The sequence below is a fragment of the Clarias gariepinus genome, chromosome 2 (genome assembly GCF_024256425.1).
Source record: "Clarias gariepinus isolate MV-2021 ecotype Netherlands chromosome 2, CGAR_prim_01v2, whole genome shotgun sequence".
NCBI lineage: Eukaryota > Metazoa > Chordata > Actinopteri > Siluriformes > Clariidae > Clarias > Clarias gariepinus.
In genome coordinates, this window is record NC_071101.1 from 51,876,107 (window position 1) to 51,902,267 (window position 26,161).

Here is a 26,161-nt window from a genome sequence, read left to right on the forward strand (position 1 = left end):
GAGTGATAGAGAATAAGAGATTTGATTTAGGGAGGTGTGTGTGTGTGTGTGTGTGTGTGAAAATGTTTTATACAATGAGAAATGCTCTAACACAACATGACTGAAACTGTCTACCTTTATTACTCTGTAGATTTGAATGATTATTCATTATTAACATCTGGATCTGGATGGACAGAACGTCACCTGGGTGTAAAGCGGTCCACATGAGTGATTTTATTCTACAAGTACTGTATAAGGGAGAGGTTTTATTTAATCCCCCGAGGGCTTCTCAGACCCTCAGATGGTCACGGTGGGTTTGAGGCAAAGCTGAGGACTTACTGGTGTTTTAGCTGAAGCTGCTTCAAGGTGAAGATTTCTGCTCCTCAGTATTCTAGGAGGGATGAGGCAGATGAAAGGGAAGTTCGCACCCTAAGACCGAGGCCACACACACAGCACTTTCACAACCTTAAAAGATTCAGAGACTGGGAGTGTACACTAACGCACCGGCTTCTGCAGAGTTCTTATGACGAGTCAGAAACGGCGGCTCACACGCTGCACGACGAGCTCCTGCAACCGAACTCACGGCAGCTCGAGGAGACTTTCAGGACGAGGGAGAAGACAATACATAAGGACTGGTGAGTAAATAAAGACGTTTTCAGACACACCTTACTGTGTGTGTGTGTGTGTGTGTTATTGTGTCTCTGTACTCAGTAAGGACTCACTGTTGACCTGAACATTACACAATTCCACACACTTTCCTCTCTACTTTTATGTTAACACGTGAATCTGATCGAGTCTCTGACCCGCAGTGTTCTGGTTCTGAATCAGTGTGTGTATGCACGCCTTTATGTATGACTGATTCATTTAGTATATGTAATAAATTACAATAACATAAATATAGTATATTGATAAATTGAGCGATTACACTGATTATAACATCATCCTGTTTTACACACCTGTCACCTCCTATCTTCATCATCATCTTCTTCTTCACAGCACACAGACTCATATCATCTCATCAGGTCCCATTAATCTATGTAGGTTTCTGTTCCTGGTCTTTCTTCATAACACACACACACACACACACACACACACACACACACACACACACACACACACACACTTTAGAGATTAGTTAGACCTGTATTTTTTATTTCGTTTGTATACAGTATACTGTTAAAGTGTGTTGCTGTGTGTGTTGCAGTGTGTGTTGTGTTGCTGCATGATGAAGCTCTTCCCAGTTAGATCGGACGTGTTTCTCAGTATTAGTTTTTGTAGTGTGTAAGTTAAGTCTGATGCTTATCATCAGCCTGGTCTGTAGGGTTACCTCCACCGCGCTTCACCCATCAGATCGTATCTCAGCAGATATTTCACATTCCAGCATTTATATGGACATGGTATAGATTCTTCACTTCTTCACTCAGACCTTCACTCCTGCCCTATGGGGGTTGTTGCTGGTGTTCTCCGTGGCCGACGTGCTCCATGTCTGGTTGTTAGTACGGCAGGTTTCTTATTTTTCAGGACAGTCCACAGTGTTGTGATGGATTGTTCGTCCTTTCTCAGCATTAGTCTCACTTGCTTCTCTCCCATAGACAGCTCTCTCATTTTTAACACCGCAATCTTCACAGGAGAAACTCAGGACTCTGTAAGAGAAGACGTCCAGAGCTATTAAATGTTTAAACAATCATGTCTGAGCAACCAGACAAATCCATCAGTCACATGTTTTCCGATCACTTAAAAATTAAATTGGGTTAAAAAAAAACACATTTGAAGGTAAATATCAGAAAAGCTGAAACTTCTGATCTCATTTAACTGCAGTTCTATCAGAACTCAGCCTGAAGATGTTCATCAGATCATTGCTGTTCATCACTTTTCCAGAGCAGTATAATGTCATCTTTCTCAGCACTAATCTCAGATGCTTCCTCTGTACAGATGATGTACGGCGCTACTCTGCACCATGATGTTTTATCCAGTTAGCAGGAAACACACCCTAACCCTAACCCTAACCCAGGCATCACCATTTTTCCTAGACTTAAAATTTCCTTTTAATGTTTTTAAAGCTTTTTAATAGTGTTTGGATTTATAATGCAGGAACCATATGTGCAGAATTGAGACGCTGTTCCCGATCCTTTGAGGGGAATGTGTAATGAAGACTTTGATTGAAGGAAGTCATCCTTGACAAGTTGATGATTAGTAATTACATGTTCATGGTTTCTGACAGAAGCAGCAGGGTCTGCACTTCATAATAGTGTGAGGGAGACACTGCCTGTGTCCCGCTGTCGCTGTCCCTCGCTCTCCCACACACCATGAAGTGCTTCCAGAGGCTCATCCTGAGCCACATCAGGACCTCTCATTAGACCCCTGCAGATTGTGTCTGGTCCCAACCACTCATTGGGCGACATCATTGCCACCATCCCCCACATTGCCTTCAGCCACCTGGACAATAAGAACACACGTGATGTTGCTGTGAACTGTACTGTGGATAAAATGAGTGTGAAAAACAACAATGCTGACAAAGGGGTGGTAGTAAAAGTTGTCAGTACATATCATCCGTCTTTAGTAAATCCATCAACAAAGAACGAGGACATATGGCACAATTCTTCTCGTAATTGAAGCCATAGTTAAAGGAATGTCAGTAGTTCTTCAGCATTGAAGAAATTCTCCTAAATGTTCTGCAGAACAAGTTTTACCTCATTGTGTTTCACACCATATTTGCAGGGTAGCGTAGGATCTGTTTGTGTCATGTGACAATGCTGCATACGCACCTTAAATGTTCTTTGAACAATACCAGGATCATCTTCACAGAAGACAGCAGGCAGAAGTGGCATCAAAATCAAACTCCAAACATCTCCACGAATTAATCTGTAATGCATTGTTTTTTCTTCAGATAATCAATCAATCAATTAAATTTATTTATAAAGCACATTTAAAACAACTTCCGTTGACCAAAGTGCTGTACAAGTATAAAACAATAAATTAGCAGGTACTATACAGGGTGTTAAAGTTTCATTTCTATCCGTCATGTCTATGTGCAATATGTTGTTGTCATTCATCCATTTAATAATAATCCAGATATAACTTCTGAGTATTATTTATTTGTTGGTTTACATCTCAACGCACTGGTATAACATCAGAGCTCGAGGGAGAAGCAATCACACACAAAAAAAACCAAGTACACAGCACTAAGTTCAACATTCACAACTAGAGTCTAAATAAAAGTCCCGTTTGTTAACACTTGCGCACAACGAACTCTCGCACATTTTTGGCATAGAACAGTCAGTAGTATAATCTAAAAAAAAAAAATACATAACAAAACATAAATTTATATGACTCAACACCCCCACTTGTTCTCATCATCTTAAGCCATGTACAATGTCATCACAAATATTTAGTTCCCAAACAGAAATCCTTTGAATTTTAGAATTTTAATTTTTGAAACAGATTTTGTCAAAATGTCTGCCACCATGTCTTCTGTTGGGCAGTACACAATATGTACTCTTCTCTTACTGACAGCATCACGGATAAAGTGATATTTCACATCAATGTGTTTAGATCTAGATCTATTTACTGGATCTCTACTCAGTGCAATGGCCCCCTGATTATCACCATACATTGTGGTGCAAGTGTAAACACTACTGTCCATGCCATTTAGCAGTTGAGTTAGGTACAGTACATGCTTTCCTGAGTAGTGTTTTCTAGACCAATGTATTCAGCTTCGCAAGTCGACAGTGCCACTGTCGGCTGTTTCTTAGACTTCCATGAGATAGCAGGGCCTTGTTCTGTCAGGCTGAAACAGTATCCTGAAGTGCTACGTCTATCTTCTACAGAAGATGCCCAGTCAGAATCACTGAAGGCTATTAGACTTAAAGTCTTGTCTGTTTTCTTGTAACACAGCTCGTAGTCAGTTGTTCCTTTTAGGTATCTCAGGACATGTCTAGCAGCTACTAAATCATGTGTTTTAGGCTTTGCAAGGGTTTGTGACAGTTTACTGACTATCCAGCTAATGTCTGGTCTGGTACAGGTCATTGCATGGATCAAGCTTCCAACAAGTTCACGATATTCTTTGGGGTTCTCAATCTCGTTGTTGTTTTCTTCCTCATTCATATTACACCCACTTTTAACTCACTTGGGGTAGCTTTTGGTTTACAGTTTGACATTCCAAACCTTTCAAGCATTTTGAGGATGTACTTTTTCTGATTCATTTTAATTTCTCCCTCTTTTTGCGCAAACTGAATCCCCAAAAAATAAGATATTTTTCCTAAATCCTTCATGTTAAATTTGGACTTCATTATTTCTTTAAAACTGTTGAGCTGATCATTACTGCTTGCTGCAATTATCAAATCATCTACCCAGATGATCACTATGATTGTCTCATTTTCAATCTGCTTTCTACAGTGATCAGACTGATTTCTTTCAAAGTTGTTTTGTTTCAAATAATCATTTAAAAGTTCGTACCAGTTTCTTCCAGACTGCTTTAGACCATACAGAGATTTTTCAACTTGCATACTAACTTGTCTCCTATGTCAGATGTTTCTTCAAAACCCTCTGGTTGTTCTAAATATATGTCTTCCTCTATTGGAGCATGTTAGTATGCTGTTTTGACATCCATCTAATGAACTAAGAAATTGTTTCGAGCAGCTATTTGCATTAATGCCCGTACTGAGGTGAGATTTGCTGTAGGAGCAAATGTTTCATGGTAGTCTATGCCTTCAGTTTGGTTGTATACCTTTGCAACATACCTAGCCTTGAAGATTTTTCCTGTTTCTGCATTTTCTTTAAGGGCATATACCCATCTTCCCCCTACTGTCTTTCTGCCCTCTGGTAGAGTTGTCAATTTAAATGTGTCATTTTCTTTAAGTGAGTCCATCTCTTCCTTCATAGCATGCTCCCATCCGGGAGCCTCAGGTGACATAAGAGCCTCTCTATAGGTTTGGGGGACTCCACACACTGCCCTGTAACAATAATTTGAGTGGTAATGTTTTTGACTAGCCGTGTCTGTTGGACCTGTACTGTTTTTGTTGTCTTCTGTGTCTACTTTTTCTGTCAGTTCCATCATGTTCTGACACCTCTGTATTGTCTGTATCAATAGTCTCCATGTTTCCATCTAGGACCCTGTTCTCTGTGCTTTCCTCACTTTGTGGGACATCACCACTGTTCCCACTATCCTGTGTCCTGTCTCTGTATTGTATTTCTAAGTAATCTTCTTCGGTTTGTGTCTGCTGTTCAGCACCGCTCTTCCTAATGAATTTCACCAATCTATGTTTTGACACCTTTTCTGTCTGTGGATTGTATACCAGATAGGCTGGGCTATTTTTACTATACCCCACAAATATTCCTTTCTCACATCTAGGATCCAATTTCTTATGATTGTGCTTGTACGCATAGCATTCTGACTCAAAAACCCACATTTTAGAATGGTCTGGCTTTCTTCCTGTCAACATGAAGTATGGAGTATTCTTAATTCTGTCATTATAGCATCTGTTTCGGATGTAAGTTGCAGTTTGGACAGCATAAGGCCACAGAACTTTTGGTAATCCCTTCTCTATTAGCAGACACCTTCCCATTTCAAAGATGGTTCACCATTGTCTCTCAGCTGTACCATTTTGATGAGGAGAGTAGGGAGATGACATGTCTTATACCCTTTTTTCGTAACAGTGACTGAAATGCATTGCTTGTGTATTCTGTGCCATTGTCTGATCTTATGCATTTGACTCTACCGTATGGTGCACTGTCTGCAAGGAACTTCTCTGTTGCTAGAGTAGTGTCACTCTTGTTCTTAAGGAAGTAAACAGATACTGCCCCTGAAAAATCATCTGTGAATGAAACTGCATACTTATATCCATCTTGAGAAGTCAATGGGACCTGCTAAGTCAGTGTGTACCAACTCTAGGGCCTCACCAGCTTTTGTGTCAGTTTTCCTATTTCTGTTGTTGATGAACTTTCCCTCAGTACAAACATTACAGTCTAATTTGGTATTACCTGTGATTTTCATACCCTCAACCACTTCAGGTAATTTCAACACATCACTAACATTACAATGTCCCATGGTCTCATGCCATGTTTCAACATCACAAGTTAGACTCACTTTGTCCCTGGACATCATATCAGTAACTGATGCATCAACACATTGTTTGTTGTTATTTACTGTTTTCAGATAGTACAGTCTCTCATGCTCTTCTATGCGGAACACAGCTCCATCCTTGCTTATCAGTTCATTCTGTCCTTCCTGGAAGATCACCCTGGCCCCATCTGTTGTAGCAGCTTGAACGGAGATGATGCTCTGTGGGTATGATGGTATGAACAAGGCCTTCTTTAGAGTGATCCTGACGCATTTCCCTTCCACGTCCAGCAGTAGCACCTCTGCGTCGCCCCGCTTTAATGCCATGTTGTTCATCCTGGCTCCATCCGCTAGCTCCATATAGTGTGATTTTGGGTCGAAACTTTCGCCAAATTTCGTGAAATCGTTCTTCTCTGTTAAGATGTGGGATGTTGCTCCACAGTCTACCATTAGTCTATTTTTTGTAATATTGTCTGGAAGAAATGTTTGACTGACTTTGAACACAAATGTTTGTTCTTTCTCATGCTCCTCTTGTTTTTCTGCAGCCTGTTTTGCTTTATCTTTGTGTCCGTCCTTTCTCCGGCGGCATGTCTCATCACTGTGTGTTGAACTTCTATGGTAGTTGCACCACTTAGGTACGCTTTTTTGGCGGCAATCGCGCGCAATATGACCGCGGTTTCCACAACCGTAGCAGGTCACGGATACTATGTGCACTTTCATCACATTGTCAGATTTGGGTTTATCATCAAATTTTTCTGTCTCTTCATAGCTTCTTAGTTTGCTTTTGAACTGGGTAAAAGTCAATTCTTCACTACTCTGTGTAGTATGGATAGCGAAAGGTTTATAGGAATCTGGAAGGCCCTTTAGGATCATAGCTATTATCAGACCGTCACTTATTACTTCTTTTGCATTTCTTAGCGAAGTCACCGCTTTCTCAGCTCGGATAATGTAGTGTGTTATCGTCTCGTCAGATTCCTTCTTTAACGAAGTTAGTTCAGTGTATAGGGCGATAATTCTAGGCTTACCCTGACTAGCGTAGTGATTTCGAAGTATTTGCAGAGCTTTCCTGCCGTCATCAGTCGCCTCTCGCATCACCAGTGACAAGCTTTTATCATCGAGAAATTTAATTAGTTCAGCGTAGCACTCCTCATTTGTTTCCTCGTCTATGTCCCCGGTAGACAGTATTGTTTCTTTTAAACCTATTATTCTCAGATGGCCAAGAAATTTTACTTCCCATAGTTCGTAGTTGTTTTCGTCTCCGAAACATGGTTTTAAAATGATTAACATTCTGGGCGGCTCTCAACTACAAAGGGAGGCTGTTCCACAGGCTGGGGGCTACTACCGGCTCTGCCACCTCTGGTTTTGAGCTTTGTTCTGGGGATGTGCAGTAGTTGATGATCAGAGCATCGCAAGTCTCTGGAAGAGGAGTACGGAACAAGAAGCTCAGACAGATAAGCAGGTGCCAAATTATTTAGGCTTTTTAAAAACAAGAAGTAATATTTTAAACTGGATCCTGAAATGTACAGGAAGGCAGTGAAGGGAGGCCAGTATGGGTGTGATATGATCACGTTTTTCCCAGTCAGAAGGCAAGCTGCTGCATTTTGAACGGCTTGTAGCCATTGAAGTTGTGACTGACTGAGACCTATATATAACGAGTTACAGTAGTCAAGGCAGGACGTGATGAAAGCATGAATTATTGTTTCAAACCGTTTAGGGGGGATATAGTGCTTAACTTTACTAAGAAGTTGGGAAAAGCTGGACCTTACAACTGAGCTGATCTGTTCATTCACCTTAAAGGCAGAGTCAAAAATTACCATTATTAAATAATAATGAACCCTGTTTAAGTCAGGTGCCATAATTTTATTTAAACACCTGCATATTCACATAACTTAGGCATGTTTCAGAAAGTTTTGTAAAATGTAAAGCATTTTTTTTTGGTTTAGCGTATAGGATGTGAAGAAACTTTTACATGTCGGATGTCTTGTAAAACTCCTCCATAATAGGAATCTTATTTGAGGTGCGGGTGACTTGTCTTTATCGACAAAGAACTGGTGGATCGTGTTGTTCTTCATTCTGTGAAGGCAGAGTGATGAAACCAAGGTCAGGTTAATAGGAGCAAACGCCAAATGAACGACTAGATAAGTGTGTGTCTCCAAAATGTATATTGTAGAATATCATATCATTATCAAGTAAGTACATGTTAGTATCCATCAGTGACAGTTAAAGAGTTTGTAGAAAGAGTTACAATGTTAAATCTAAAAATAATCTGCTGATCTTTAATGTAATCAGTGATATTATTATTATTATTATTATTATTATTATTATTATTTAAGGTTGAAGCCCACGTACATGTCTGTGTGTCTCTCTGTACAGCAGAACTCTCTGTCTAACTTATTAATACAAAGAAATCCCATTCTGTAAGGTTGAGTATCTTACGCCTTGTTTACACTAAGTTGTCCTTCTTTGGTGGTCAGACAAATACACTCCCTGTTCGGTAAAATTCACTTATACCACTATAGCATTCTCACATTATCCTGAAGAATTCTTTGATACACTTGAGAATTCATTTCCTCCTCTATGAGTGCAAGCTGGCCACGGCCTGAAGCAGCAAGCAGGTCCAAATCATGATGTTTCCTCCACCGTACTTTACATTACAAAAAACATTTTGCCAAAACTGCTGTGGAGTGTCAACGTGCTCTTTCACAAACTTGCAGCCATGTTCTTTTCAGTTGTTTAGACGGCTTCCTTTGTGGTGTCCTGCCATGGACACCCTGCTTGTTTGATGTTTTATGTCCTATGTAAGTCATGAACACAGATGATAGCCAGTTCCAATGATTTCCTCAAATCTTTGGCTGTCACTCAAGGCTGTTTCTTTACCTCAGTGATGAGTCTTCGTTGTGCTCTTCGGGTCATTTTGACTGGGCGTCCACTTTTTGGTAGAGTACAGATTAGCTGTGTCTCTCCACGTTATCGATTAGAAATATGAATCCGACTACTAAAGACAGATTCACAAGTAATCTACCGGATCTGTCCCAAATTCTTATTAGACCCCTAAATGCGGACGATCTGGATGAAATGACTAGCAGCATGGGTACTATTTTTACCAGTACATTAGACACTGTTGCTCCCATCAGATTAAAAAAAGTCAGAGATAAAACACTTGCTCCTTGGTACAATAGTCATACTCGCGCCCTAAAGAGAGCAACCCGTAACCTTGAGCGAAAATGGAGAAAAAATAAATTAGAAGTTTTTCGAATTGCGTTCAAAGACAGTATGTGCAGCTATAGACAGGCTCTAAAAACCGCTAGGACCGAGCATCTTAGCCAACTGATAGCAAGAAACCAAAACAATCCCAAGTTTTTATTTAGTACAGTAGCCCGCCTAACAAAACCTAAGATGCCCGCAGAGAGTACTCCACAACATTTTAGTAGTGAAGATTTTATGGACTTCTTTAATGAAAAAATCGATAGCATAAGGAAGAAAATAACAGAGGTTCAACCTCTAATAGCATCTCATGATCTAGTTCAGGTACAGGTATAGGACAGGAAGAGCTGTATAAACTTATCACCTCAGCTAAATCAACAACGTGCCTGTTAGACCCAATACCAACCAGATTTTTAAAAGAAGTGATGCTTACAGTTGGAGAGCCACTTCTAAACATTATTAATTCTTCATTATATCTAGGTCACGTCCCTAAACCTTTGAAGCTGGCAGTTATTAAGCCGCTTCTTAAAAAATCTAATTTGGACGCGAATGAAATAACAAATTATAGACCGATTTCAAACCTTCCGTTCATATCAAAAATATTAGAAAATATAGTATCAGCTCAAATATGCACATTGTTGCAGGAAAACAACATCCTAGAAGAATTTCAGTCAGGTTTCAGGCCCCATCATAGTACAGAAACTGCACTAGTTAAGATTGGAAACGACTTGTTTTTAGCTTCAGACCAAAGCTGCATCTCAATACTAGTCTTACTTGATCTAAGTGCTGCATTCGACACCATAGATCATAATATTCTCATAGATCGCCTACAAAATCATATAGGTATTCAGGGGCAGGCATTAAAATGGTTTAGATCATACCTGTCTGATCGATACCATTTTGTAGATCTAAATGGAGTACCGTCTGATGTAATGCCAGTGAAATATGGGGTCCCACAAGGGTCAGTTTTAGGACCTCTCCTGTTCTCAATTTACATGCTTCCCCTGGGAAACATCATTAGAAGGCATGGGATTAGTTTCCATTGTTATGCTGATGATACCCAATTATACATCTCAACAAAACCAGATGAAATACCCAAGTTGTCTAGATTAACAGAGTGTGTCCAGGACATAAAAGATTGGATGACCAATAACTTTCTTTTACTAAATTCAGATAAGACAGAGATATTGCTCATCGGCCCAAAAACCAGCACACAACAGCTTTCACAATTCAGCCTGCGTTTAGAAGGATGTACTGTTACTACCAGCTCAACAGTAAAAGACCTGGGCGTGATATTAGACAGTAACTTGTCTTTCGAAAATCATATTTTCAATATCACAAAAACAGCCTTTTTCCATCTTAGAAATATTGCCAAACTTAGGAGTATCCTATCCGTATCTGATGCAGAAAAGCTAGTTCATGCATTCATGACCTCCAGACTGGACTATTGTAATGCATTACTAGGTGGTTGTCCAAAATGCAGCCGCCAGGGTTCTCACTAGATCCAGAAAATATGATCATATAACACCTATACTATCATCCCTGCACTAGCTACCTGTTCAATTTAGAATTTATTACAAAATAGTACTACTTACATGCAAGGCTTTAAATGGTTTAGCTCCCACATACCTAACCAGTCTTTTAAAACGCTATAATCCGCCACGCTCCTTAAGATCACAAAACTCTGGACTTCTGGTAGTTCCCAGAATTTCAAAACCTACAAAAGGGGGTAGGGCTTTTTCATATTTAGCTCCAAAACTTTGTCAAAAACAGTCTCCCAGTTTAAAAGTAGACTCAAGACGCATCTCTTTAATCTGGCATACGCATAACTCATCCCATAACTTCATACTCCAGTACACCTATCCTGAATGGCAGCTACGCTAATTCTCTCCATCTGTTCTGTATTTTTCTACCCATCCCGAGGCATCTGGAGATTGTGCCAGCTTTAGTAGACAAAGGCCAACCCTGCGAGGTTTCTAAGGCATCTTGAGAAGGACCTGCTCCAGCTAGATTCTGCTTTATGATGGCTGGAGCTACCATCCTGCTCCTGTGCTTCCAGTGATCCTGACCCCATCTGCCCTCTGCACCTACTGCTGAACTGAATCTACACAACTTTTGTTATATTGAACCTTCACCTGCACAACACACATGATGTTATTTCTATCTGTTATCACCCAGATGAGGATGGGTTCCCTGTTGAGTCTGGTTCCTCTCAAGGTTTCTTCCTATTGCCATCTCAGGGAGTTTTTCCTTGCCACTGTCGCCGTCACCCTTTGCTTGCTCATCAGAGACATTTCATTCATCATTCATTCATTTCATTATTATCTAGACACATTTTTCTCACACATACACACTTCCAAATATTTTCTTTTCTTTTCTTTTCTGAAAAAAAAAAAAAATCTTTAATTTTTTTTTTGTGAAGCTGCTTTGAGACAATGACCATTGTTAAAAGCGATATATAAATAAAATTGAATTGAATTGAATTGAATAGAGTAGCCACAGTCCTTAATTGTCTCCATTTGCCTAACTGGTGATTTGACTAGTGAATTTCCAAAGTCTAGAAATCACTTTGTAGCCCTTTCCCAGCTTTATGTACATCAATAATTCTTGATCATAGATTCTTTGAAAGCTCTTTAGGGTGAGTCGAGGATGACATTAATGTATTCTTCTTGTGCGGAGCAAACTTAAACTTAATCAGATCACACTGTACGACAAATTCCAAAAGGTTCACATACTTTCTCTTGCCACTTTACAGACAGACAGACGGACAGGCAGGCAGACAGACAGACAGACAGACAGGCAGGCAGACGGACAGGCAGGCAGACAGACAGACAGGCAGACGGACAGGCAGACGGACTGGCAGGCAGACAGACAGACAGGCAGACAGACGGACAGACGGACAGGCAGACGGACAGATGGACAGGCAGGCAGACGGACAGATGGACAGACAGACAGACGGACAGGCAGGCAGACAGACGGACAGATGGACAGGCAGACGGACGGACGGACAGGCAGGCAGACAGACGGACAGATGGACAGACAGACAGACGGACAGGCAGGCAGACAGACAGACGGACGGACAGGCAGGCAGACGGACAGATGGACAGGCAGACGGACAGGCAGGCAGACGGACAGATGGACAGACAGACGGACAGGCAGACAGACAGACAGAGCCGGGTTTCTGGTCCTCCAGTGTATGAAACATAAAGACATATCAGTGAGAGAGCGGGTTCTGACCCAATGTACAGACGGAACCTTCACACACACACACACACACATACACTCTAAACTCAGACTCCTGTCTCTGTTCCACTGATTAACTATTTCACTGTGTGTAAACTTTTCCACAGTATTCTCATTTGTTCAGTGTGTGTGTGTGTGTGTGTGTGAGGTAATGTGCCCCCAGCGCAGACAACTCCCGCGCGCCCCCGCCACACACACACACACACACACACACCTAGACTGATGACGTTACACCACCCCTCCCCCTCCCCCTGCGGTGTGTGTGTGTGTGTGTGTGTACAGACGGTTATAAGCCCGGTCACCGGGGCTCTCGGTGATGCACGCGGGCGACAGCAGCAGTGATTAGTGTTTACCGGAAGTGCGACCGGAAGTCATCGGCACGCGCTGCTTTTCTTTAATGTGTGTGCGCGCGCGTGCGTGCGTGTATAATGGGACCGAGAGCGGCGCGAGCCGGAGCTTCATCTGAGCGGAGTGTGTGTGTGTGTGTGTGTGTGTGTGAGAGAGAGGAGAGAGAGAGGAGTGTGAGAGGAGTGTGAAGGGTGAGTACAGACTTTTACTTCTCTCTGTAATAACAGTGTGTGTGTGTGTGTGTGTGTGTAAGAGTTTATACACTTTATACACTCTCCACTGTAACACTCATCTGTCTGTGTGTGTGTGTGTGTGTGATCATACTGTAGCTTTAGCGCTTAGCTTCCACCGTGTGTGTGTGTGTGTGTGTGTGTGTGTAATAAAAGCCTCTTGTTGCTGGTTAACCGCTCCTTCAAACCCCAAACCCGTAAACCCCAGAGTGTGTGTGTGTGTGTGTGTGTGTGTGTGTGTGTGTGTGTGTGTGTGTGTGTGTGTACAGTTTACAGTAAACTCTGGTGTTCTGTGAGTTTTGCTCCTCATTAGGACCAGCATTAGTCCTGAGAGTCTGATACACACACACTCCATCACACACTCCATCACACACACTCCATCACACACACTCCATCACACACTCCTATAACAACAGAGTTAATGACAGTTCAGTCAGTCCCGTGACCTCCAGAGTGAGTTGTGATTAAGTGTGTAATTACATCTAAAATTTCAGATTCAGTTAATTCAATTTAATTTTATTTGTATGGTGCTTTTAACAATTGTCATTGTCCCAAGGCAGCTTTACACAATCAAAAGAATTATTGAAGTGTGTATGAGATGTGTGTGTGTGTGAATCAGAATGATCAGATCGTCCCTGATGAACGAGCCGAGGGTGACGGTGCTGAGGGAAAAACTCCCTGAGATGGTAATAGGAAGAAACCTTGAGAGGAACCAGACTCAACAGGGAACCCATCCTCATCTGGGTGATAACGGATAGCAGGGATTGATCTGCACTCATACTGTGTGTTAGGAGGCTGGAGGTTCAGTATAACAGTTGATGGTAATTGATGTTAATATGGAGTCCAGTTGGTTGGAGACAAATGCAATCTTAAACTATCGAGGAACTGCAGCCAAGTCAAGTCCTCAGAGAAACAGTTGCCAACACCAGTCGAGGCCAGAACCGTCTTCATGGTAAAGTAAAGCCATTCCCAGACACCAGACGCATCCCAAAGAGACACACGGGGCATCCATGTGACGAGATCTCCAACCAGAAGCGGGGCACCAGGATGGGTCAGACAGGTCCGGAGGGCAGAGGGAGTCACTGGCAGCTCAGGAACAACATGTGTAGCTCGACAGAGAGAGGGAGGGAGAGACAGACAGCCAGCCAGAAGGAAACACAGACATTTAGGGGAAACTGAGATGTAAAGCAACCAATCACCTCACCGTCAGCAAACCTGAGTGATCAATGAGAGTGAGGAAGACAGCATCCAAACATACCAGTTCACCATAATACTCTACGTCCATGAGTCCCCCAGATCTGCTCCTTTACCTAAGGCTAATCTATTTATAAAAATGCTTGGCTAAATAAATAGGTTTTTAGCCTGGACTTAAACACTGAGACTGTGTCTGAGTCCCGAACACTATTTGGAAGACTTTGATCGAAGTAGGCGTGGCGGATCGTAAGACACTAGCAGTTCACTCAGGTACTGCGGCGCGAGACCATTTAATGCTTTATACATCAAGAGTAGTATTTTAAAATCAATGTGAAATTTCACAGGGAGCCAACGCAGTGAAGATAAGATAGGGGTGATGTGCTCGTATCTTCTGGTTCTAGTGAGGACTCTCGCTGCTGCATTCTGGACTAGCTGAAGCTTATTTATGCATCTAGCTGAACAACCAGACAGTAAGGCATTACAATAGTCCAACTTAGAGGTGATAAAAGCATGAACTAGTTTTTCTGCGTCGTTTAGCGACAATAAATTTCTTATTCTGGCAATATTTCTGAGGTGAAAGAATGCTATCCTGGTAATATTATCTACATGAGCTTCAAATAAGAGGCTGGAATCTATAATCACACCAAGGTCTTTAACTGTTGCACTTGATGGAACCGAAAGGCCATCTAAAGTTACAGTGTGATCATAAAGCTTACTTCTAGCTGCTTGTGGTCCTATGACTAGAACTTCTGTCTTATCTGGATTAAGCAGAAGGAAGTTAATTAGCATCCAATCCCTCATGTCCTTTATGCATTGCTTAACTCTAGCAAGCTGGTAAAGCAATCTGTGAGTTACAGTAAAAACTAATTTACATTAATGAGTAACACTACAGTCTGTCTCTCTCTCCATGTCTCTTTCTCTCTCTCTCTCTCTCTCTGTCTCTCTCTCTCTCCATGTCTCTCTCTCTGTCTTTCTCTCTCCATGTCTCTCTTTCCATGTCTCTCTCTCTCCATGTCTCTCTCTCTCCATGTCTCTCTGTTCATGTCTCTCTCTGTCTCTCTCTCTCCATGTCTCTCTCTCTCTGTCTTTCTCTCTCCATGTCTCTCTCTCCATGTCTCTCTCTCTCTGTCTTTCTCTGTCCATGTCTCTCTGTCCATGTCTCTCTGTCCATGTCTCTCTCTCTCCATGTCTCTTTCTCTCCATGTCTCTCTCTCCATGTCTCTTTCTCTGTCTCTCTCTCTCCATGTCTCTCTCTCTCCATGTCTCTCTCTCTGTCTCTCTCTCTCCATGTCTCTCTCTCCATGTCTCTTTCTCTGTCTCTCTCTCTCTCTCTCTCTCTCTCTCTCCATGTCTCTCTCTCTCCATGTCTCTCTCTCTCTCTGTCTCTCTCTCTCCATGTCTCTCTCTCTCCATGTCTCTCTCTCTCTGTCTCTCTCTCCATGTCTCTCTCTCTCTCTCCATGTCTCTCTCTCTCTCTGTCTCTCTCTCTGTCTCTCTCTCTCCATGTCTCTCTCTCTCTCTGTCTCTCTCTCTCCATGTCTCTCTCTCTCTGTCTCTGTCTCTCTCTCTCTCTCCATGTCTCTTTCTCTCCATGTCTCTTTCTCTCCATGTCTCTCTCTCTCCATGTCTCTCTCTCTCTCTGTCTCTCTCTCCCTGTCTCTCTCTCTCCATGTCTCTCTCTCTCCATGTCTCTCTCTGTCTTTCTGTCTCTCTCTCCATGTCTCTCTCCCTGTCTCTCTCTCTCTCTCTCTCTCTGTCTCTCTCTCTGTCTCTCTCTCTCTCCATGTCTCTTTCTCTCCATGTCTCTTTCTCTCCATGTCTCTTTCTCTCCATGTCTGTCTCTCTCTCTGTCTCTCTCTCTCTCCATGTCTCTCTCTCTCTCCATGTCTCTCTCTCTCTCTCAATGTCTCTCTCTCTCTCTCCATGTCTCTCTCTCTCTCTCCATGTCTCTCTCTGTCTTTCTGTCTCTCTCTCCATGTCTCTCTCTCTCCCTGTCTCTCCCTCCATGTCTCTCTCTCCCTCCATGTCTCTCTGTCTCTCTGTCTCTCTGTCCATGTCTCTCTCTCTGTCTTTCTGTCTCTCTCTCTCCATGTCTCTCTCTCCATGTCTCTCTCTCTGACTCTCTCTCCATGTCTCAGAGGGAAATAACAGGAATAAATAGATAAAACTGTTTGAATAGAATGTAGAATGTTAGAATTACATTTTTGCCACAGCACTTATAGGAGGTTTATTACATTATAAAAAAAGATCTACCTGCATTTATAAACTTATATAACATTATGCACAGATTAAGTATGAAATCAGAATATAGTAGGTAAATAATAACAACAACAAAAACTATCAGTAACTATCTGAACAGTAGTGAGGTTTAATTGTGATTAGTTGGGGACATTCAGAGTGTGTCTCACTGTGTGTCTCAGTCTCACTCCCAGTCTCACTCTATGTCTCACTGTCTCTCAGACTCTCACACACTGACTCACACTCTCCAGCAGGGCCAGCAGTAAGGTCTTCTCCTAAGATTATTCCAATTTCTCACCAGTGGTGTCAAAAGTATTCACACCCATTACTTGAGTAGAAGTATAGATACTAGGGTTTAAAAAGACTTCTTTAGAAGTTGAAGTATCAACTCAAGCTTTTTACTCCAGTAAAAGTGTAAAATTACTGGTTTCAAAACTACTTAAAGTATAAAAGTAAAAGTAACGTGAGGGGGAAAAGCATTAAGAATAAAAGCTTAGGCTGTGCCACGGGCCTATAAACAGCACTAACACCTCATAAACAAAAAGAAAAATGTGTTGTTCCCATCAAATGTGTTATATATATATAATATATATATATATATATTTTTTTTTTTTTTTTTGATGAATAACTTTGATTAATCCTTCATTCTGACAGCACTAATGTTTATTGTAGACAACCATACAAGGGTAATTGTTACTAAGCCTGCCCTGGGCGCACTAATTTTCTTGTATGTTGCCCTCACAGATTCCTGCAGCTAAGCTAAGTATGTACATATATACAGTGGTGTGAAAAACTATTTGCCCCCTTCCTGATTTCTTATTTTTTTGCATGTTTGTCACACAAAATGTTTCTGATCATCAAACACATTTAACTATTAGTCAAAGATAACACAAGTAAACACAAAATGCAGTTTTTAAATGATGGTTTTTATTATTCAGGGAGAAAAAAAATCCAAACCGTGGCCGTGTGTGAAAAAGTAATTGCCCCCTGAACCTAATAACTGGTTGGGCCACCCTTAGCAGCAATAACTGCAATCAAGCGTTTGCGATAACTTGCAACGAGTCTTTTACAGCGCTCTGGAGGAATTTTGGCCCACTCATCTTTGCAGAATTGTTGTAATTTAGCTTTATTTTAGGGTTTTCTAGCATGAACCGCCTTTTTAAGGTCATGCCACAACATCTCAATAGGATTCAGGTCAGGACTTTGACTAGGCCACTCCAAAGTCTTCATTTTGTTTTTCTTCAGCCATTCAGAGGTGGATTTGCTGGTGTGTTTTGGGTCATTGTCCTGCTGCAGCACCCAAGATCGCTTCAGCTTGAGTTGACGAACAGATGGCCGGACATTCTCCTTCAGGATTTTTTTGGTAGACAGTAGAATTCATGGTTCCATCTATCACAGCAAGCCTTCCAGATCCTGAAGCAACAAAACAACCCCAGACCATCACACTACCACCACCATATTTTACTGTTGGTATGATGTTCTTTTTCTGAAATGCTGTGTTACTTTTACGCCAGATGTAACGGGACACGCACCTTCCAAAAAGTTCAACTTTTGTCTCGTCGGTCCACAAGGTATTTTCCCAAAAGTCTTGGCAATCATTGAGATGTTTTTTAGCAAAATTGAGACGAGCCTTAATGTTCTTTTTGCTTAAAAGTGGTTTGCCCCTTGGAAATCTGCCATGCAGGCCGTTTTTGCCCAGTCTCTTTCTTATGGTGGAGTCGTAAACACTGACCTTAATTGAGGCAAGTGAGGCCTGCAGTTCTTTAGATGTTGTCCTGGGGTCTTTTGTGGCCTCTCGGATGAGTTGTCTCTGCGCTCTTGGGGTAATTTTGGTCGGCCGGCCACTCCTGGGAAGGTTCACCACTGTTCCATGTTTTTGCCATTTGTGGATAATGGCTCTCACTGTGGTTCGCTGGAGTCCCAAAGCTTTAGAAATGGCTTTATAACCTTTACCAGACTGATAGATCTCAATTACTTTTGTTCTCATTTGTTCCTGAATTTCTTTGGATCTTGGCATGATGTCTAGCTTTTGAGGTGCTTTTGGTCTACTTCTCTGTGTCAGGTAGCTCCTATTTAAGTGATTTCTTGATTGAAACAGGTGTGGCAGTAATCAGGCCTGGGGGTGACTACAGAAATTGAACTCAGGTGTGATAAACCACAGTTAAGTTATTTTTTAACAAGGGGGGCAATCACTTTTTCACACAGGGCCATGTAGATTTGGAGTTTTTTTTCACCCTTAATAACGTAAACCTTTATTTAAAAACTGCATTTTGTGTTCGATTATGTTATCTTTGACTAATAGTTAACGGTTTTTGATGATCAAAAACATTTAAGTGTGACAATATGCAAAAGAATAAGAAATCAGGAAGGGGGCAAATAATTTTTCACACCACTGTATATAGGGGTGGGCGATATAACCAAAATCTTCTATTACGGTAGAAGCAATTTTCTACCTCGATAACAATATATATCACAATATAGCAATTTGTATCTGAAAATGCATAAATAAAAATTCAAACATAAAGAAACTGTTTTAAATAATGTAATTTTATTTAAACTGTGAATTGCTGGAGTTTGCCGCATTTTTGTACTTTGGCCATATTTGTTTGGATGCTTGCATTTCAGATGATAGAAAAGGTTTGACGTGTTTCCACCACTTGTTAAAACAGTGCACTTGCGTACCTTGCAAATCACGTTCGTCTCATTCGTATCACTTTTCTTATACCCAAACCAATTCCACAACACAGACGATGCACCTTTTTTCTTTACAATCTCCTCGTTGTTGGTTTTGTCACATGTAAGTAAACTCACTGCTGCTGCACCATCTTCTTCCATTGTCGAAGTGTATGTGAAGCCAAACACATCAAAAGTGGGGCGAAACCGTGGCACCTGATTGAACCAAATATCTGCGCGGCCCAGTGGACAGCACAGCTCGACTATCTGGATAGCGCAGAGATGATCTGGTTTATTCGCGCACTTGGTGGATCGCGCAGCGCAGACTAAGTTGAGCAGCGCTGCTCGAATCACAACCCACTGGTTTTTATTAAAAAATTTTTTTTTTAAATGTCAGGACTGTTTAATATTGTTTCCGCCTTGCCATGCCTGGTTTGTACGTGCGCATCCCAGCGGGCTAAAATGTATTTTGATGGTTGGCGCGGTTTATTTCTAACAGCGTCACACAGGTTTGTGATTTGAGCAGCGCTGCTCAAGTTGGTCCGCGCTGTGCGATCCACCGGGTCTGGATATTTGGTCTGCCCACGCCGGCTCAATCGGGTGCCACGGTTTCGTGCCACTTTAGATGTGTTTGGCATTCCATAGAAGTGAATGTGTATTGCGTGGTTACGTAACGTGCAACGGCACTCGATCTCAACCGCGATTAAGACGATAGACCAAAATCTCTATCGGTTGACAAATTTCTACCGGTTAACCGTGTCTACCGGTATATCGCCCACCCCTATATACTGTTACCTTCCTGGTGCTGTTACCTTCCTCGCTGGTGCTTGGTTGTGACATTTCCCTCGAATCTTGAGTCTCTATCTATCACAACCTTATCAACCGAAATTGCTATTTGACGTCATGTGCAGGTTTAATAGATCGCGTACCAACCAATAGGGTGTCGGAATGGTATGTTTATACTTCTCATCCAACCACAATCAAATTCGCTCCATCCGGATGGCGTGATTTATCCCGATGTTTTTTTTTTTTTGTTTTGTTTTTTGAATGACAAGCTGAAATAAAATAGGAGTAACGAGGCTATTTTTAAAATGTAAGGAGTAGACATAAAAAGTCGGCTGAAAAAAAATTACTCCAGTAAAGTATAGATACCCAATATTTCTAATTAAGTAAGGTAACGATGTATTTGTACTTTGTTACTTGACACCTCTGTTTCTCACTGTGTGTAAGTGAGTGTGTGTGTGTCTGAAACTAAGACTGTGGTGAGCAGTGCTGCTCTAAGACTGCAGTGTGAGTAGGGCCAAGGGCCGAGCTCTTGGGTTCTCAGTGCTTCGTACTGCAGCGTGTCTCATTACTTAGTTTAAGATGTTTAGAATTTTACTGCTCTTTTTTGGACGGCTATAATCAGCGGGAATCAACCCAATTCTGCCCTGGATGCACCGGTTGATGTTTTTTCTCTAAGATTTCTACAGAATTCTGCATGTAGGGACTCTGTGGGATGTTTGTCCCAGCTAGTGTAGTCGTGTTTACTGAGTGGACCCCAATCCGTACAGCGCAATAGGCGCGATGACGCTATCAAAGATTTTACACCAGATTCTGATTGGGATGTGTGTTTTGTAGAATCTTTTCTTAATTGCATATAGAGCTCTTCATGCTTTTTCTTTCTGTGCATTCACTCCCAGTTCAAAGCTTTCGGAGAGGCTGAGTTTCAGTCCCAGGTAGTCCTAGTGTAACGCGTGCTCTAGGGCGGTGTTTCCCAGAGTGAACGTGTGTGTTTTCTTGAGATCTGGCCTTTTGGGCAGATTGCGTGTCAGGAACCAGTTGTGACGGTGTCGCTTCTGCAGGTCCAGCAGGTCCAACAGGTCCAGGAGCTGCTGTAAGCCGTGTTCAGTAGGAGACAGCAGCACCAGGTCATTTGCGTAGAGCAGAAATTTGACTTCCCTGTTGTTTAGGGTGAGTCCAGGAGCTGCAGATTGTTTCTGTAACACCACTAACTCGTCCATGTAAATATTGAACAAAAGAGTAAAATTTTGTGAAATATTTTGCCCTTTGTTGCCGAGTTTTATGCTGTGATTGTTGTTCAGACTGATGGATGATGTCATATACTTTCCCCCCTACAACCCACTTGATAAACCTGATAAAATAATCCTGTTTGCCAAATCGTATTAATTTTTTTAAAAGTTTATAAAACATACAAACCCTCTCTCTAAAACCGCTACCCCCTTTTCTGTCTTTCTTTCTCTCTCTGTCTCTCTTTCTGTCTCTTACTCTGTCCCTTTCTCTCTCTCTCTCTCTCTCTCTGTCCCTCTCTGTCTTTCTTTCTCTCTCTCTCTCTCTCTCTCTCTTTGCCTCTCTCTGTCTCTCTGTCTGTATCTCTTTCTATTTCTCTCTCTGTCTCTCTGTCTCTTACAACAACTGTAAAGTCTCTTAAATATTTATTCATTTATAAATCTTTGACTTAATTTTGTACGAGACATAAAAACTACAGGACTGAAAAAGTTAAAGTCCAGCTCTTTGTCTGTCCCTCTCTCTCTCCCTCTCTCTCTCTCTCTCTCTCTCTCTGTCTCTGTGTGTTTTTCTCTCTTTCTCTCTTTGTGTCTTTGCCATCTTTTCTTCATCTGTTTTTCTTTCGTGCCTAAAGTGAATCACGTCTCCAAAACACTTTTTTGTGTGTGTGTGCGCGTGTGCTTCTGCAGGAATGTAAAGGTCAGAAGGTCAATGTGGGGAGGCGCTCCTGAGGAATGTGAGCGATTGCAAGCATACAGAGTCAAGCACTGCATGTGTGTGTGTGTGTGTGTGTGAATACAGTGTTTATGTGCATGTAGATAAACACACCATATGGAAAAAGTAAACAGAAAAGTGTGTGTGTGTGGGGGGAGGGAGGGTGAAGAGTGGGTGTAGTATTTGGGGAAAGTGGGCGTGGTCTGCGTGGGTCTAGCGTGTGTACAAGTGGAGTGTGTAATTGAGCAGGGTCTTTGTGTGTGTGTGTGTGTGTGGAAGACTTATAAGAACTTTATAAAGCCTCATTGAGATGAACCTCGTTAAAGTGGTCCAGCTGAACAGGAAGTGATGGAGAGATTCGGCCTCATACTGGAGTGTTTGATGTGTGCTGCTGAGCCACTGTAAATAACACACACACACACACACACACACACACACACACACACGTCATCCACAGATTAGATCGTAAACAGGCAGAGATAAATTTGTTGCTTGTATATTTATAACAAAAAAATCAGAAACAGGAAGTTTACCGTAACCCAGTGTTAAACAGGAAGTGGTAAGAGTTGTCAGTATGACATGTTTCTGTTAGCGTTGATGAGATGAAAAATATCCCCCCAGTCTCCCCCTGTCTCACTCTCCCCCAGTCTCCTCTTGTCTCACACTCCCCAGGCTCCCCCTTCCCCAGTCTCCCCCGTCTCACACTCCCCAGTCTCCCCCGTCTCACACTCTCCAGGCTCCCCCTTCCCCAGGCTCCCCCAGGCTCAGGCTCCCCCTCGCCCAGTCTCCCCTAGTCTCACTCTCCCCCAGTCTCCCCTTCCCCAGTCTCCCCCTGTCTCACTCTCCCCCAGTCTCCCCCAGTCTTCCCTAGTCTCACACTCCCCAGGCTCCCCCAGTCTCAGTCTCCCCCAGTCCCACTCTCCCCTTGTTTCACCCTCCCACTGTCTTACTCTTCCAATTTCACTCTCCCCCTGTCTCACCCTCCCCCAGCCCCCCAGTCTCACTCTCCCTAGTCTCACCCTACTCCTGTCTTACTCATCCCGTTTTACTCTCCCCCTGTCTCACCCTCCCCCAGTCTCATCCCCCCATCCTCACTCTTCCCCAGTCTCATTCTCCCCCATTTTCACCTTCCCTCAGTCTCCCCAGTCTCTCTCTCCCCCAGTCTCTCTCTCCCCCAGTCTCTCTCTCCCCCAGTCTCCCCCAGTCTCCCCCAGTCTCCCCCAGTCTCCCCCAGTCTCCCCCAGTCTCCCCCAGTCTCCCCCTCCCCCAGTCTCACTCTCCCCCAGTCTCACTCTCCCCCAGTCTCACTCTCCCCCAGTCTCCCCTAGTCTCACTCTCCCCCAGTCTCACTCTCCCCCAGTCTCCCCTAGTCTCACTCTCCCCCAGTCTTACCCAGTCTCACACTCCCTAGGCTCCCCCTTCACCAGTCTCCGCCTGTCTCACTCTCCCCAGGCTCCCCCTTCCCCAGTCTCCGCCTGTCTCACTCTCCCCCAGACTCCCCTTGTCTCACACTCCCCAGGCTCCCCCAGGCTCCCCCAGGCTCCCTCTTCCCCAGGCTCCCCCAGGCTCCCTCTTCCCCAGGCTCCCCCAGGCTCCCTCTTCCCCAGGCTCCCCCAGTCTCAGTCTTCCCCAGGCTCCCCCAGTCTCAGTCTCCCCCAGTTTCCCCCAGTCTCCCCTCCCCTAGTCTCCCCTCCCCCAGTCTCCCCCAGTCTCACACTCCCCAGGCTCCCCCAGTCTCACACTCCCCAGGCTCCCCCAGTCACCCCCTCCCCCTGTTTCCCCCCCTTCCCCAGTCTCCCCTACTCTCACCCTCCCACTGTCTTACTCTCCCAATTCCACTCTCCCCCTGTCTCTCCCTCCCCCAGCTCCCCAGTCTCACTCTCTCCCAGTCTTTCTCTCCCCCAGTCTTTCTCTCCCCCAGTCTTTCTCTCCCCCAGTCTCAGCCTCCCCCAGTCTCCCCCTCCCCCCAGTCTCACTCTTCCTCAGTTTCACCCTCCCCCAGTCTCACTCTCCTCGTCTCACACTCCATCTCTCTCACCCTTCCCCTGTCTTATCCACCCCAGTCTCCTGCTGTCTCTGTCTCTCCCTGTCTCTCCCTCCCCCAATCTCAGTTTGTGAGGTGTGTCTATACCCGTGGTAAAAATGATGAGTAATACGATGCTCCTGAGGATTCTGGTCTCTGTGACTATAGTTTAATTTACTGCTGATCTTCTGCTCCACCAAAGTCCAATACAAACTACAATAAATCAGTTTGATGGAACACTTTATTATAAAAACAGTAATATTAAAATAGTTGGATTATTTATATGAAATAAATCTCTGCTGTGAGGTGGAGGGGAAAGTGTGTGTGTGTGTGTGTGTGTGGTTTTCAGTAGAGATGGATTTAATTACCACAGGAATTTAGAATATTATAATGCACACACACACACAGTGTCTCTCAGTAATGGTGCTCTCTCTTGTCTTTTAGCATGACATCACTCTGACATCACGCTGATGCCATGATGACCTCGTACACCCGAGGCGCGCCCACAGTGTTCTTCATAAGCGCTGTGTGCATGTTGGCACGGGCGGGCGACTGGGAGCCGAGCGGTGGTCGAGTGCCCTTCAAAGGAGGGCGCTACTCTGGGCACCCCATGCTCTACTTTGGACGGGAGGCGGTGCCCGAGCTGCAGGGGGCGGCGCTAAGCACTCACGCTGAGCTGGCTCAGCAGGTATGGCGTGCAGGAGAGGACATGCTCGCAAACCCCGCCCAGTTCCTCCCACCGCGAGACCCTAAGGAGTTTTCCGCCCGCTGGAACGAAATCTATGGGAACAACCTGGGTGTGTTGGCGCTGTTCTGTCTTCTTTACCCAGAACGCACCGGGGCGCTCGGCCTGGCCCGCGAGTATATGGACCGGATGGCTGCTCAGCCCAGCTGGTACGCAACCTCTGTCTGTCTGTCTGTCTGTCTGTCTGTCTGTCTGTCTGTCTGTCTGTGTGTGAGAGAGACACAACATGAGGAAGAAACCTAGAGAAACCTAATTTCCTGCTCACGAGACAGAGAGACGAATATGCAAGCGGGCCTAAAGCAGAACGTTGTGGAACACAGAAAGTATTGACACCATGCTTGTTTATAGTGTAAAATTCTTCTGTCAATCAGAGTAACAACATCTTCCTGACCTGAACTCCAAAGTCAGTCAGTACTGTGTGTGTGTGTGTGTGTGTGATAGCCAGCAGAAATACAGCCCCTTTTATTATTTCTCCACATCAGCACTTTCCACAGAACTTCTGAGGCTTTTAGGAGAATCAGTAATAATAAAATAATGAGATGTGGACACTGATCATTTTCCAGCCAACACACACACACACACGCACACACACACACACACACACTTCCTGTTAAAATTTTTTTCACTGCATCAGCAATTTCTGTGGAATCACAGATAAAAAATAACACATCCTTCACTTCCTGCTTTTAAGGAAGTTACAGTAAATGAGTGATAAAGTCAGAATGTGACTTCAGGAGATGAGTGTGATTTGTTACACACACACACACACACACACACACACACACACATTTACATTTATGTATTTTATAACATTTCTTGTCTAATAGTCACGTGTTTATTTTTTTAATCATCATATGATTTTTTCTAATAATATATTCGTTGCAGCATTTTTTATTAGCATTTATTTAGGATAATTCTGTCTTTCTCCGAGTTATTACAAAAAGATTCATCATTGCTTTTTACCTGGAAACAGTAAGGTATTAATTCTGTTAATGAAATGTTCCTAAATGTTAACGTTTCAGTAGAAATACATCATTCTGTATATAAAAATAAACACTGTCCATAAACACCTAAAGTCCTACGGATGGTGTTGACATCTATATACTGTATATAAAACAGGATTTCAGTTTGTTTAGGCAGCGGGTGGGGCGGGGCGCTGCCAAACGGGGCCAGACGAGGCCAAATTCAAATTCAAATTTTATTTGTCACATACACAGTCATACACAGTACGATATGCAGTGAAATGCTTAGACAACTGCTCGTGACCTAAGAATATGAATAGGAAATAAATATGAAAATTAAAATAAAGGGTAAGTTTAACTAGAGAAAAAATATATATATACAAATAAAAGTTAAAAATAAAATATCTGTACACAAAATATACGGAAAATATATAAAAAAATGTAAAACAATAAGAGCAGCCGAATAAATGGTAATAAAAGAATGGTTATGTCCATGGTTGTGCAATCCACATATTAAAAGTGACTTGTGCAGTGCAAATATGC

The 26,161-nt window shown here is 42.9% G+C and overlaps 1 protein-coding gene across 1 annotated transcript in view; it reads left to right on the plus strand.

The window, feature by feature from the left end:
• The first annotated feature begins 489 nt into the window (after positions 1-489).
• The window catches only part of dse (dermatan sulfate epimerase), a 30,794-nt gene continuing 5,122 nt past the window's right edge, over positions 490-26,161 (plus strand). Inside the window, exons 1-2 of the mRNA XM_053487808.1 lie at positions 490-614; positions 24,356-24,805. Of these exons, the coding sequence (XP_053343783.1) occupies positions 24,387-24,805 (419 nt within the window). The 5' untranslated portion in view covers positions 490-614; positions 24,356-24,386. The remainder of the gene's footprint in view (positions 615-24,355; positions 24,806-26,161) is intronic.